Raw genomic sequence first — 15,680 nt, forward strand, 5'->3', positions numbered from 1 at the left:
CAATTGCATATAATGCAGCGGTTGTCTTCATCAAAACCTGTGTGTAATAAACATCTTAAATAATGCTTTGCCCTGGATGATGGGTGTAACAAAAGGCATTTGAAAGTCATCTTCAACAGACACTTGAAGTTGTTTACAGACTGTTGTCATTGTAGATTACAGCCATTTAATGGGGTACAACTACTGTAAATACAACCTACTAATATGATTCCCATTTGTTTCCCTACTTGAATTTCTTAAACAAGATTCCTTTCGTACCTGTTCTCCTAGGTAAAAAAAAAAAAAAAAAGTTCATTTCAGCCTTGTTATGCATAACAGAGAAAGATTGATTAATTGGACCTTTTTTTTCATACTGCAGTTTTTCTCTCTGCACACTCAGCTTCAGTTAATTTATACATTCCTTTTATATCTTCTGCACTCCCAAGATTTTTCTACTGCTACCATTTGTAAGACAATTATTATTATTTTTTTTTCACATGTTTCAGGCGCTCAAGTTCCCAGGCTGCTAATTAATTATTCAGCTGCTTTCCAAATATCCAAATCCAAGAAGGGTTTCGCAGGTCACTGTTTCAGAGAAATGTAGCCATCGCTTAAACACTACAGCTCCTGTTCTGGGTTAATCGTCTTAGTAGATGATTTGTCTTCAAATGTTTTTTAATGTCATATTCAGGTTCAACTCCCAGTTTCATTCAGGTAACAGCTGGAACTGCTGTTGTTTGATGGCAATTATGAACTGCTTGCTTTATTATTGGTTGTTTTTGGCCTGCCCATTGTTCCATTCCGTTCCCCCTCTGCACCACATTAATCACTGCAGTGTTCTTATGGGTTTTAGCAGTTCATTACTGCCCATTGAATTTAATGTCGTTTCACAGACTGCTGCTGTATTTCTGCAGCCTGTTCCATTATCTGTATACCTCCCTCATGCTGCAGCATCACAGAGCCATGCTACATGCCGTTGCAGACATTAAAGCTACCACCAGTTCTTTTCTTCAGTGAGCTGTTTAATTTCGAATTCCAAGACCCTGCCTAGATCGGGCCATCTCTCCAAGCTGGATGACCGAGCAAGAAGGAAACTGATCAGAAAGGCTACCAAGAGGCCAGTGGCAACTTTACAAGAGCTACGGCCTTTTATGGCCAAAACTGGTCAAAGTGTGCATGTGACAATCCCAAGCGCTCCACAAATCTGGCTTGTATGGTAGGGTGGCAAGAAGGAAGCCATTACTCAAGAAAGCCCACCTTGAATCTAGTTTGACGTATGCAAAAAAACACTCAGGAGATTCTGTAGCCAGGTGGCAAAATTTTTTTTGGTCTGACGAAATTAAAAGGGAAATTTTTGGCCTAAATGCAAAGCGTTATGTTTGGCGCAAACCCAACACAGCGCATCACCCAAAAAACACCATCCCTACTGTGAAGCATGGTGGTGGCAGCATCATGGTATGGGGATGTTTCTCATCGGCAGGGACTGGGGCACTTGTCAGGATAGAAGGGAAAATTAACAGAGCAATGTACAGAGAAGTCTTTGAGGAAATCCTCCTGCCCTCTTCAAGAAAGCTGAAACTGGGACGGACGTTCACCTTTCAGCATGACAATGACCCAAAGCACATAGCCAAAGATACACTGGAGTGGCTAAGGAATAAAAAAAGTAAATGTCCTTGAGTGGCCCAGTCAGAACCTCAACCTCAATCCAATCGAAAATGTGTGGCATGACTTGAAGATTGCTGTCCATCAACGCTCCCCAAGGAACTTGACAGAGCTTGAACAGTTTTGTAAAGACGAACGGTCAAATACTGCCAAAGCTGGAAGAGACCTATCCCAACAGACTCACAGCTGTAATTGGTGCTTCCACCAAGTATTAATTCAGGGTGGTGGAGACTTATCCAATTATGATCTTTCAGTTTTGCACTTTTAATATACATATTTTTTTCGCAATAACATTTTTTTTCCCCTTAACAGTGTGGAGTATGGTGTGTAGATAAGTGGAAAAAAATCCAAATTTAAATGCATCAGGCACTGACACAACAAAATATTAAAAAATTTCAAGGGGGTGTAGACTTATATATATATAATGTTGTATTATTTTTGTATCTTTTTTGTTCCAAATTAAACCATAAGCTGTGTTATTGACTGTACTATACTAAATAAAATAAATAGATACATATGTTAGCATTTTACTTGTTATGGATGTTAAATTACAATACATTTTTTACACTTTGACAAATTTTAGTCAAATTTCTGTATGTTTACAGGTTTATTTATTTTATTTAGGAATTTCTTACAGTGGCACTCGCCACCAGGCATCTAAGCACTGTACAAAACATTAAGACTTTAAAAACTCTACACCAATAATACAATTAAAAAGAAAACATCATAATAGAAATAAAACATGAAATTAAAATATATCTCATTGTTACGCATGATTGTCCAGTCATAAGGCAGCTATAGTTCTCTCTTAGCTTATTCAACTGCTCTTTTAAATAGCCAGGTTTTGAGTTGCTTCCTAAATTTCAAGAGGCTAGAGGAGACTCTAATTTCTACGGGCAACAAATTCCATAAAAAGCTGCTCTAGCCTTGAAGTTATGGCCTCCAAAATTAACTCTAGAAAATCTAGGAGGTGAAATACTGAAAGAACTGGTTCAGAGCAGCACCCATTAAGAAAAGCTTTACGATAGCACATTACAGGATACACATTACATATAAGAACATACGTTTACAAACGAGAGGATGCCATTCGGCCCATCTTGCTCGTTTGGTTGTTAGTAGCTTAGAAGCTCAAATTCAGACTCCTCTGTAATCTGCAGTTTCTCAATGGGATGTATTAAATCACCACAGACAGTTATAAGAAGAAAAACATAAGAAAGGTTACAAACAAGAGGAAGCCTTTCAGCCCATCTTGTTTGTTGGTTGTTAGTAGCTTATTAATCCCAGAATCTCATCAAGCAGCTTCTTAAAGGATCCCAAGGTGTCAGCTTCAACAACATTACTGGGGAGTTGGTTCCAGACCCTCACAATTCTCTGTGTAAAAAAGTGCCTCCTATTTTCTGTTCTGAATGCCATTTGTGACCCCTGGTGCTTGTTTCTTTTTTCAGGTCAAAAAAGTCCCTTGGGTCAACATTGTCAATACTTTTTAGAATTTAGAATGCTTGAATCAGGTCGTCGCATAGTCTTCTATGTTCAAGACTGAATAGATAATTATTTTCGCCTGTCTTCATATGACATGCTGTGACAGGCTGGCAAGTGGATTGAGGCTCAGAGACAGATTAAAGGCAAAAATAAAGTTCTTTATTAAACGAAAATAATCAAATAAACAGGCACAAGGGCCAACAAAAAGAGGTTCAAAAATAAATAATCAAAATGAACTTACAAAAATAAATAGTCAGTTCCAGGTCTTCCTTTAATTTTAAATAAAAACTCTCCAACATAAAAGCAAACTCTCAAACAAAGGACTACACTACTCCCACTGCCAGCCAGGGCCTCTCCCCTGGCTTTTATCCCCTGTGGCTGGAGCCCAATTAATCAAGAATTATTCAATTAGGGCTCCAGCCACATTCTCACATGTTTTTCTGGCAGGGAGAAATTTAACCCCCTCCCTGCCAGTTCCAAGCATGTTCATATAGACGGAAGTTCCCCGTCACATATGCCTTTTAAACCAAGAATAATTCTAGTCACTCTTCTTTGCACTCTTTCTAGAGCAGCAATATCCCTTTTGTAGCGAGGTGACTAGAACTGGACACAGTATTCTTGATGAGGTCTTACTAATGCATTGTAAAGCTTTAACATTACTTCCCTTGATTTAAATTCAACATTTCTCACAATACAGTATATCCGAGCATCTTGTTGGCCTTTTTTATAGCTTCCCTACATTGCCTAGATGAAGACATTTCTGAGTCAACGTAAGGTCCTAGAAAAGTTTTTTTCATAGATTCCTTCTTCAATATCAGTATCTCCCATATGATACTTATAATGCACATTGTTATTGCCTGTGTGCAGTACCTTACACTTTTCTCTGTTAAATACCATTTGCCATGTGTCTGCCAAGTTTTAAATGTTAGTACTATATACTCACTTCATACTGTAGTATTTGAGTACATTGTACTTGTATACAAGAGCTGTGCATGGCGTATTAGGCATGTAACTTAGGCTGCATCTATTATACATGAGATGTGCATTATATTCATTACTATAATGAGTCTGTATTACCTGGGTCTGTCTTATTTACCTTTTAAAATGTTGTCACAAGTTTCTAGTCTTTCGGTACAGAGCCTTTTATTGTTGCAGATTTCTTCCCTTGTCACCAAGTCTGGAGATTTATTTCTTTCCCTATATTATCTCTTCTTGATTTAGAGATTTTAATAGCTACATGAGAAGAAAAAAATTTACAGTCCTCCTACAATCCCTTAATGTTCCAACCTATTCTTTTACAGGTTTGTTGTTTTCATAAAATGCTTAAGGATTGGGAGAGTATTACATTCATGAGTGTGGAGTGGCACTGTACTGTACTGTGTTTACAGCTTTTCGTGAGGGCCTCACTGTGCCAGTGAAGGGTACTCCAGAGTAATCACTTCTACATCGATGTGCTTCTTTGTACACTCACCAAGACACTTACCATCCACATTCTCCCCAGCCTTAGGCTGCTTGGGCCTGAAGAGTCCAGCTGGCCTCTGTCAGCTCAGCTGTGTAATTCCGATACTGGATGAAAATGTTAATTGCCTTGGGTTGCTGGGTTGCCATTTGCACCGTCATTCCGGGCCATTCACATAATTACCTTCATACCTTCCATCAAGAGCACAGTCTGTTACACAAGTCAGCAGTACTGAGGTTGATAGATTTTAAAGTAAAATAACATACACCCCTAAAGCTAAAGGAATTTTTATGTAGTTGTTCCTTATTTCAAAGAAGGGTGCTGTCAGTCAGTACTGTATTAGGCATCATGCATTTGTTATCTAGTTCTTTTTTTATAAGTAAATACTGCCCTCTTCAGGAATAGCTTTGATTTATCTTTCTACTTCTTTTTTTTTTTTTTGATACATACCTTACATCATTTTCATAATTTCTACAACATTTTTTTATGATTCATTATCCCTTAAAATATCCTTATTTATCCATCGATTGTCCGTACAGAATGGTAGTTCCTTATTTTAATTAAAAAATATTATTATATTCTACCATAAATGTACCCGCTTCAGTTACATAAACTTCAAGGTGATTTATACTATATTCAGGCATGCTTTGTGTTGTTTCTTTCAGTTGGAGGTACATGATAAAATGAACATATTAGAAAGTCATGTATGCCCTGCCCTTAATATAATAATATCATGATCGTTATTACACTAGCAGTTTAAGAAAGACCAACAGTTTGCAAAGCAGTTCACTGATCTGTCATTGAATACCTTCTGATCAGTGCTGTTAAATGAGTAAGCATTTCCATTTTAAAAGGATCAGTACTGATATCTGATACCCAGTATACACTGTGCAGATTGTCAATGCAAATTGAGCATGCCTGCACCATGTGTTCTTCTTTCAGAGTAGCCTGTGACCTTCTCTGCTGCATTGCAGAAGTGGAGGAAAGGGGATTGTGTTTAAATAGAACACGCTACATAACTAGAACAAGTTGTTAGTTCTCTTTAACAATTTACCAGCAAACTTGTGTAATGTCATCTTGGTCCTAGCCACATAATTACAGTAAACAATATCTTAAATAAAGGGAATATACACAATAAGCATAAGCTTATTTATCCATACCATCAGTCACTCCATAAATGCAAAGGTGTACATCTCATTAAATTGATGAAGGCCTTAGCCAAAACATTTATCTACTTGACTGAAAATAACTACATGGGAAGTTTTGACCTCATAAATCAAAATGCCTCTAGCTATAGGATGAATAGTATTCTTGGCTATTGGATGTCTTTGCCAGCACTGGTAACTTTTTGTCAACATGAAAGTGAATGGATGATGCTCTTTCTTGTACTCTTCTGAAGGATTGTTATTGTCTTGATGTCAGCAAAAAAACTTGGAGCATCACTCATGTTTTCATTGTGTGATTATATACAGAATGTAAAATAATAGGTGGGATTCATGTGAAGTGTGAGACGGACTACTGTAGGTGGCCAGCGTAGGCATGTTTTTTAAGGGATGTGCCATATTATAAGTATAACACAGTCTACTGTAGGTTGCCATGGTGATGTACTCTGGTCCTCGTTTCTGTACTGCGCATAAAGTACTGGTTAGGGTTAACTACGTCATCTTCTTTTAAGAGTTAAGACTTCAGTAATCCCCCCCTCCCCCCCTAATTATTCCTTGTTATAGGCTAAATATATTAAGTTCTTTATAGCGCATCCTTTAAGCCTTGGGATGAACCTGGTTGCTCTTCATTGGACTCTCTTCAGGACCACATTCTCCCTTTGGTACTGTGGTGACCATAACTGGACACGGTACTCTAAGTGCGGTCTTACCAGCATATTATACAGGCTTATTGTAACCTCCTGCCAAAGTAGGTTAAGAAAAGTAAAAAACAAAAAACTAAAAAAAAATAAATAAATCAGTTTCAAATTGAAGATGATATTGAGAACTGGTGATATAATACACATTTTTAAATCAACATGTAATACCCTTGTGTTGAAGAACTAGAAGAAAATGGTAAAATAATTAAAGACACAGAAGTGACAATCAAGGCTTTTCAGTGCCAGTGACAAGAGGTCTTGTCAAAATACGTTGTTAAAATTATAGTTTGCAATAGTGTGTAACCAACAACAAAAAAGAGATCAAAACATTAAAAACACAACTGACTAAAGATCAAGAATAGTTTTCTTTATTATTATTTAACTTGTACAAAAAAATGTATTTTAAAACCAAATGCAGACTCCTTTGAAGTGAATATACCTCCATTTCAATGTAACAACATATAACAATGAACACAGAACGACTTCCTTGTTGAATGTTGCAGCAAGTCAGGTTAAATGGAATAGGGTTTAAAAAACAGATTTGGAAAAGGAACTGCAATGCCTCTATGAATCAGCGTCGGCAATATGTGTCAGAAAGCATTGATGCCGAGAAGAATAACCTTTTGTTACTATAACACCGCAAAAATAATTTCATTATTTAATAATCAATATCTAAAAAATGCTAAGCCCAATTAGTCACAGATATTGTGACTGTTCAATTACTGTACTGTGCTTTTGGTTTCTTATGACAACATGTTATAAATACTTATATGCACATTATGTCAGGTTTCAAAGTGGTGATGAAGAATTATGCATATAGTTATATAATGTTATGTAGCCTGATGAAGGTGTTACATGTTGTTCTATTGAAATAAAGTGTTACCATAATTTCAGTTGTATAAAACTGTAAAAAAAAACTACTCATAACAATGATGTAACAGCTCGTGTTATTTTATTTACTGCTACAATTAGGTCAGTCCTTTCAGAAAATAGACCCTGGCACTTGATTCAAAATAGGGTAAATACAGTTTACTGTGGCCTGGATTAAATCAAACCCTGTGGCAGCCCCATTTCTGCTTCAGGAATACGGTAGTAACATTACTAAAAATACATCGCTGAGTCATTTTTTGGTAAACTCACCCATTGTACAGGACTAGGTCTGTTGTCGGCCCTGGTTCGGCATTGTAAGGGGTGTGATTAGGTGAGGTAGGGGGTGAGAAAAATTGGATTCACACTTTGGGTGATGAACAGAAGAATCGAAACGTGTCAGCTGACACTAAGATATGAAATGTTTGTGAATTGTAGACTTTCATTGGCTAAGAGGGTTTTTAATGAGAACAAAGGAGTTAACACAGTACGTTAGCTATTAAACTAAAACTTGAAATTTGCTTATTCAAACATAAATTTTGCAAAATAATGATTGGGGTAGCCACAGTGTGGATTGTTTTTGAACCCTTTGGTATTATACTGAAGTAGTTATATAAAACCTTTGTTCTTCAGAATGTGATGCTGGTAACTTATATAACTTACACACAGGATTCCAGAGTAACCCAGATTTTTGGACACAAGCATTAATAAAAGAAACTTGTGGATTTGAACATTTCAAAAACAACAACTCTTAATAGCAATAATAAAAAATGGTCTCTTCATGCAGCCACTCAATCTAATTAATTCAATCTTTACCTTCGAGGAGGGAGTATTGCCAGGTACTGTATGAAGCTTAATATTGAATGTAATTAAAATGTATATATACAGTAAAGTTCTTTTTTTTTTTAATTAAATAAGTATCTTTGAATTGATATCAACTAAATGTAGGCATGAGAGCTGCTTGACTACATAGTGACGGCTGCATGATTTCTAAAATTATCAATTTGTTTTTCCATACAGACCAAATATTTAGAGATTGGTGTTTTACAAATACACTGCAAAGGACTAAAAATTGAAAATAGTTTTCTTTTTTTACTATTACATAACTTATACAAAAATAATGTATGTTTAAAAACAAATAAGTTAAGCAATGTGCAGTTATTATACCCCCATTTCAATGTAAAAACCTATGAAAATGAACACAGAATTATTTTACTTCAAAAAAGCTAATTCGGTCACTGGTCTGTAACTTTTTTTCACAAAAAAACTCTGTGCAAATTGAACTTAAAGTTCTTAACAGATCTGATCCAGAAATATTTGGATTAAGAAATACACACCGTTTGTTACAAATTATTGATTAAGGACAGCATTGATTATGTTATATTGTGGCACAAACTGTACTACCAACACAAACAGTTTTTCTGTATAACTTCATCAAAACATTGCTATGTTTGTTTTAAGGTTGCAGTTGTTTTTAAGTGTACTTCGTTACTGTTCAGTAATAATACTATTATTTGGCATAGAACACCTCCAGCAACAGGTCATCCATGTTGACTTCACCAATGATGGGTCTAAAGAACAGTTCTGCAATGACATTACCATTAATGAGTCTCAGCATGGAAAGTGCAGTCATCACTTTGGCAGATCTTGTATGGTCTTCTCTGTGAATAATCTTTACATATTCATTTAGTGCTTGCTGTGCTTCACTTTGTAGACAGTGGATATAATGTAGACGGCGCAGCCCTGGTACATCTGCAAATACAAGATTAGCACCATTAACTTAAGTCCAATTTGGTCAACATGGTTCCCTTTCAATTCGAAGATGGCCACCAAAACATTGTTATGGGATACACTCCTGCCTATTGGTAGGTGTAACTGAGCTCTTTCTATCAAAGCTGCCGATAAGCCCTCTCCCCTCAGTCCCGCCTCCTGAGGGTACTTAACCGTCACGCAGGGGAGACTCGCTCTCTTTTCGCTTCTCAAGATTGGTACGGTAAGACCTCTCTGTGTTGCATTGAGCCTTTTTCTTCTACTAGTTCCCCTGCACTTCATGCTGAAAGCTGGCCTTCACCACTTTTCCCGAAAACAGTAGTTTTACATTTGTAGCTTTTTATTCTGTCTCTAACTAGCAGCACCTGCTCGCTCTGCATGTCAGGCTGCTTCTCTCTGTCTGTCCATGTTAGTACAGTAAGTATTATTGTTAAGAATTGTGTGTTTTCACCCATTTTTGCTTCGGAGAGCGCTGTTACGCCACAGGGCTGGGCCTGTCCAATGCCTGTCATCTTGCAGTTTCTGCAAGATCTGCTTGAGGCTGGTAGATCATCTTCCAAACTGAAGGTTTACCTAGCAGCTATTTCTGCTTGTCATGCCCTCCGTTGACTCAGTGTCCCCGGGCGCGCATTTTCTGGCTACCCGGTTTCTTCGAGGCGCTAGGCGATTACACCCTCCTAGGAGGGTTACTCTCCCCGAATGGAGCCTTGAGATTGTACTGGAGGCTCTCACGCAGGCCCCATTTGAGCCTATATACTCCATCGAGTTGAAGCACCTGTCCATGAAGACAGCCTTCCTCTTGGCTCTCACCTCTGCAAAGAGGGTTAGTGAGCTACAGGCACTGTCTGTGCATAGCTCTTGCATGCGTATTTGGGATGATAGTAGTAGAGTGTCACTGCGTGCAAGCCCTGCTTTTCTCTCCAAGGTGGTTACAGCCTTCCACATGAATCAGTCTGTGGAACTGGAGTCCTTTCATTCTCCACTATGTGCTACAGAGGAGGATAAAAAGTTGAACCTTCTCTGCCCGGTACGGGCATTGAGATGTTATGTGGATAGGACGAGAGCGCTGCGTCAATCTGACCAGCTGTTTGTCTGCCATGGAACACGGACCCTGGGACAGCCCCTTTTGAAGCAGCGACTGTGGCATTGGATTGTAGACACAGTCTTGACTGCGCATGATGGTGCTGGCTTACCCCCACCTGGGCAGGTAGCCGCACATACCATGAGATGTGTGGCTACGTCATGGGCCCACTTTCGAAGTGCCTCCATAGCTGAGATTTGTGATGCGGCTACCCGGGTTACCCCGCATACTTTTTCCAGGTTCTATCGCCTGAATGTGATAGATCCCTCATTGCCCTCTGTGGGCACTAAGGTCCTCGAGGTTGCACGCTCACACCGCTGACCTTGGTCAGGCAGGACTTAGCGTCCCTCATATGCTGCCGTTCTTTTCTCCCTTGTGACGGCTCTGGTACACGTTTCCCATAACAATGTTTTGCTGGTCATATTCGGATTGAAAGGGAATGTTAGTTTACCTACCGCAAACCTTGTTCCCTGAAAGGGAAGATAGCCACATACCGCGAGGTCGCATCAGTCGACATCACGGTTTCATTGCGAAAAGAGAGTGAGTCTCCCCAGCGTGACGGTTAAGTACCCTCGGGAGGTGGGACAGAGGGAGTCACTGAGGGGAGAGGGCCTATCGGCAGCTTTGATAGAAAGAGGTCAGTGACACCTACCAATAGGCAGGATTGTATCTCATAACACTGTGTAACTACAAAAGATTTAGAAGTGAGTAGTTTTTCGAGATTTATGATTATACTGCATTTACAGTATAATTGTAAATCTCGAAAAACTACTCATTTCTAAATCTTTTGTAGTCATCTTTGTATTACTTTAGTATAAATACATGTTAATTTGGATTCATATGTTGTTTTTTTTCTGACGTTATGTGAACGAAAACACACACATTTGCCCATTTTCCCATTGGAAATAGTGATATACAAAGTTTGTGGGGAATAATAGCCATTTTCTATACTTTTGAGGCATAAGTAATTAGGAAATAACACTTACTATCCAGGAACAAAAATTGTGTTACATAGTGTAATCAATGTTTGGTGGCCATCTTCTCTTTCAGGGAACCAGGTTTAGGATAGGTAAACTAACGTTCAGTAGAAACACAGACATCACTAAAATGATTTTATGTTGCACTGTATGTTTGTATAAGTTAAAGTAGCTTTTTCATTTTTATCTAAAGTTTAATATAATGATAAACACATGTGATAGTAAATAAATGAATAAATATGTATTTTTATTACAAGATTACATTTTAATCCACAGGAGATCTTATTCTGAATTTTTCCACTTCCCTTCCTTATGTGTTAAAAATATGAAACTGGTGTATTTACAGAAAGAGTGATAATAGCATGTGTATCCTTACTATTATTACTGAACAAAGGGAAACAGGGCCCGCTGATCCATAATGTTATAATTGATTCCATTTATTCTATTTTGGTAATTGCAATTTGATCATATCAGTTATCCTGAAGTGTGGCATGTATAGAATACAGGATAAGCAAGTGGAAATTATTATTATTATTATTATTATTATTATTATTATTATTATTATTATTATTACATTATTATTATTCTGTTAGGTCGTATTAGTCAGTCATAATCATCATAGTAGTATTAGTAATAGTATTGTAATTCTAATTATAACTATGACAATAATTAAACAGTAAGTGGTGACTACAAGTTTTTGTGTTTTTTTTTTGTTTGTTTGTTTGTTTGTTTTTTTTTTTTTTTTTTTTATTTTTTTCACACACACCATTACCGTAAACAAATGTACCAACGGTGCAAAAAGACAAGTTTGCAATTTAATTGTATTTTGTTAAATAATAATAATAATAATAATAATAATAATAATAATAATAATAATAATAATAATAATAATAATAATTGTTTGCAGCTTGAAAGCACTTCACACGGGCGTGTTTCCCAGGTGCGTTGTGCTATCTATGTTCTAAAACACCAACCTGGATTAAAAAGAACGGCTCCTTTCAGGTAAGCATATTCCTTGGTACTTATATCCAGTGCCCAACACTTTTCTAGAAAGGCTTTAATGCCTTGGATCTCTGTTGTTGAAAGCTGTTCATCATTTTGCCGGTGCGTGTCTCCTGGCTTATCCTGCCCGCTAGTTAAAATCCTCTGTAACATACTGGGCTTTGGGGTCTCTGTGGTCTCAAAGTCAACTCTGTCCTGTGCCAGACCAAGCAGTAAAAGTGGTGCCCAGCAACTTCTGACTAAAGCCAGCTGATCATGCACTGGTAGTTCCTGAAAACAAGGCAAGTTCTTCATAAACTTCAGCGTCTTTACTAAAACAGCAGAGGCAGTTTTGCAGGTAACCTGCGGGAATCTCAGGGCTACTTTCTTCATCGATCCACAGGCACAACCTCGCTGGATGGTCCCCTGATGTCTGTGTAGTTGCGCGGGTTTGTCGTTTTTTAAAATGTTGTAGAGGATACTGCTTTGTTTTTTGTCATTGCTGCACCGACAGCCGTCATAGCAATCCATCGTCTTGTTACAAGCTCCCGTTTTGACAGTGTTTTGATGCTGGTGTTTCTTAGTTGTGTGAGTCTGACAAGCAGAAGATATTTATACTTCGGTCCTCCCATCTATATAAGAACTAGGGTAGGAGTATTTTATTATTATTATTTTCAGACACACACCCTCGAGTCCTGCGCAAGGACTCACCTAGAGGGAGCCAACGAACTGCTAAATAAAAGAAACTTTGACACAATAAAAGAACTACAGCTCTTATATATTACACAATACATTTTAATAAATGAAAATGAGTCATTATCTTTATAATTGCTGAGTTGTTTTTGTTGTTCTTGTTAAGTTTTTTTTCAGTCAGAAAATGAGTAGAAAACTGCTGGAACCCACACCATTTTAAACAAAACCTGGCGTAACTGAAAACTTACATTACAAAAATGTTATTTAGGAATTATCCTATCATGATAGCAAAACGTTTTGGGTTGTACACCATTAAAAAAAAAAAAAAAAAAAAACATTCAAATTCACAATACACTTTAACAAATGTCGCTGCTAAATAATAATAATAATAAACCCTGCAGAGACAGCACAAAACAACATTAGCAGGTAAACATTGTGGATTGTACACAATATTATATTTGTCAAATAACACATTTAAACATTTAGCCTCTGAAAAAGATGCAGGATTTCAATAAAAATGTATAATTCACTTTTTTCTGGTTTTCATATTATTATATTTTGTATTTTTAAAAAAAATTCTCCAACGTCTCACTTTAACCTTGATATCTTTATTATATTAATGACTTAACAAAGAAAACCAGAGTCAATGAATAATTAAGTTATGACTCAATAACCTCATTCCATTTGTCAAGAGCTAACATTGCCTGGTGAAAAAATTGAATTCATAGAGACAACCGTGTTTTATAACAAACTGCCTCAGGGCTACGCTTGAAGATAAACCATACAATTTACAACCTTCAAAATAAAAAATGTTTGTGTGCTCAACAGCAATATCCCTATGCTTTGTCATGATATAGAACAGACAGGCAAGGGTTGTGTTTGCGTGAGTATACAATATATTCAGATGTGCAAAACGTTCCAGAAAGAACCATGTATCCAATAATTTCTTGTTTTTTAAAACAACATTGAAGTAGATAAAAAAAAAAAGATTTAATACAATGTTCACATAGCTTGTAGAAACCAAAAAAAGTGATTACTGTATTTTATTGCAATAGAGAAACAGTGCATACTGTGATTCCCATCGGTCCTTTAATTTCATTTGAGCAGTTTAAAGGATGCCTCAGCACATCCAAACTCCAGATCAATAATTTTTGGTAACAGGAGAAATAACTGGTTAATTCATAGAGTTTGTTTTAAACAGTATAAAATAAAATTAATAAACATTTCAGAAATGTACCAGCAGTAAACATAGAAAAGACACATAAATAAACCCAGCCATAAAACGTCCATTAATAAGACATTTTTGGGGCCAACACACATTGATGAGTAGTATCTCAGAGTATGCAAATGCATTGTGTTTGAGTTTTACAGCAAGGAAAGTTGCTTGTAGTCAGACATATAAGAAAAGAGCTGTAGTTTTCAATGAGTAGCATCTCTGAAGCAGTCTGCTCCACTCTTTCACCAGTAAATTACAGACACCCATAACAGCAGCACACCGCTCTATGTCATTGACTAAGGCCAAAAGCAGTAAATCTTTACAGTAGCAGCCATTAAAATAATAATCTGCGTCTGCAAGTACGCTAGCAACAAATTCAGAATATGCTGGTGTCTTAAGAGACAAGCTTGGAAGTCTTTCAATACCCGACTGCAATTCTCAGACAAACTATCCTCAATTGTTTTCTAATGTGAAGCCAAGAGCCAATTAGAAGGTGACATTTGTGGTAGCTATGATCAAATGTATTAATAAGTATTGTATGTATTAACATACCCAAACATTTTAGAATAAAACATTGACCTAAAATTTCTGTAAAAGATCAAATCAATCATATTCCAAACATTATAATAGATATATTGATTGAACTGTTTACAATGGTTTCTGTGGAATTTTTTTCTTAAAAGTTTTGCCTTCTTAAAGGAATCCTTTTTACCTGTTGAAGACCTCTTGTTAGGTAAAATAATTGTAGCAGTCATCTATGTAAAAACCAAGCATGAGGATCAACACTAGAATGGAAGTGTTTTTTTAGTTTTGTTTTAGATTAATACTTTTATTTTTTAACAACTAGGTTAAAATTGTGTTGTGGAGTATATGTTGTCATTTAATTCCAATTCAGGCTCCTCTGTAATCTGTAGTTTTTCAATGGGGTGTATTAAATCACCACAGACAGTTATAAGAAGAAAAACATAAGAAAGGTTACAAACGAGAGGAAGCCTTTCGGCCCACCTTGCTTGTTTGGTTGTTAGTAGCTTATTAATCCTAGAAACTCATCAAGCAGCTTCCTGAAGGATCCCAGGGTGTCAGCTTCAACAACATTACTGGGGATTTGGTTCCAGACTCCCACAGTTCTCTGTGACCGCTGGTTCTTGTTTCTTTTTTCAGGTCAAAAAAGTCCCCTGGGTCGACATTGTCATCATTTTTATAATTTTTTATGCTTGAATCAGATCACAGTGTAGTCTTCTTTGTTCAAGATTGAATAGATTCGGCTGCCGAGTAGCGCATCCAGTAAAGGCGCTCCGCACAGAGTGCAAGATGTGCCCTATAGTCTGGAGATCGCAAGTTCGAATCCAGGCTATGTCACAGCTCACTGCGACTAGGAGATCTTAGGGGGCGGTGCCCAGGTAGGGAGGGCTTAGGTCGGCAGGGGAATCCATGGCTCACCACACATCAGCGACCCCTGTGGCCGATAGGGTGCCTGTGGTTCTGCAGGTGGAGCCTCCAGATCTGTGTTGTCCTCTGGCGCTATAGGTCTGGTGGCATCGCTGTGGAGCCGCAGTGCGAAAAATGACGGATTGGCAGGAGCACACTTCGGAGGACGCGCGCTCCAGCCGCTGTTTCCCGAGTCGACGAGGGGGGGGGGGGATTTCGAGTGGTGC

The 15,680-nt window shown here is 37.5% G+C and overlaps 1 protein-coding gene across 1 annotated transcript; it reads right to left on the reverse strand.

Moving 5' to 3' along the window:
• Positions 1–6,857: 6,857 nt before the first annotated feature.
• LOC121327738 (nuclear receptor subfamily 0 group B member 1-like) lies at positions 6,858–12,733 on the reverse strand. The gene is made up of 2 exons (XM_041271921.1): positions 12,110–12,733; positions 6,858–9,059 (listed from the first exon to the last, which is right to left on the reverse strand). The coding sequence occupies exons 1-2, from the start codon at positions 12,645–12,647 to the stop codon at positions 8,818–8,820; spliced, it is 780 nt and encodes a 259-aa protein (XP_041127855.1). The 5' UTR covers positions 12,648–12,733; the 3' UTR covers positions 6,858–8,817.
• Between the last annotated feature and the right edge of the window lie 2,947 nt (positions 12,734–15,680).

Source organism: Polyodon spathula, chromosome 15, assembly GCF_017654505.1.
Source record: "Polyodon spathula isolate WHYD16114869_AA chromosome 15, ASM1765450v1, whole genome shotgun sequence".
NCBI lineage: Eukaryota > Metazoa > Chordata > Actinopteri > Acipenseriformes > Polyodontidae > Polyodon > Polyodon spathula.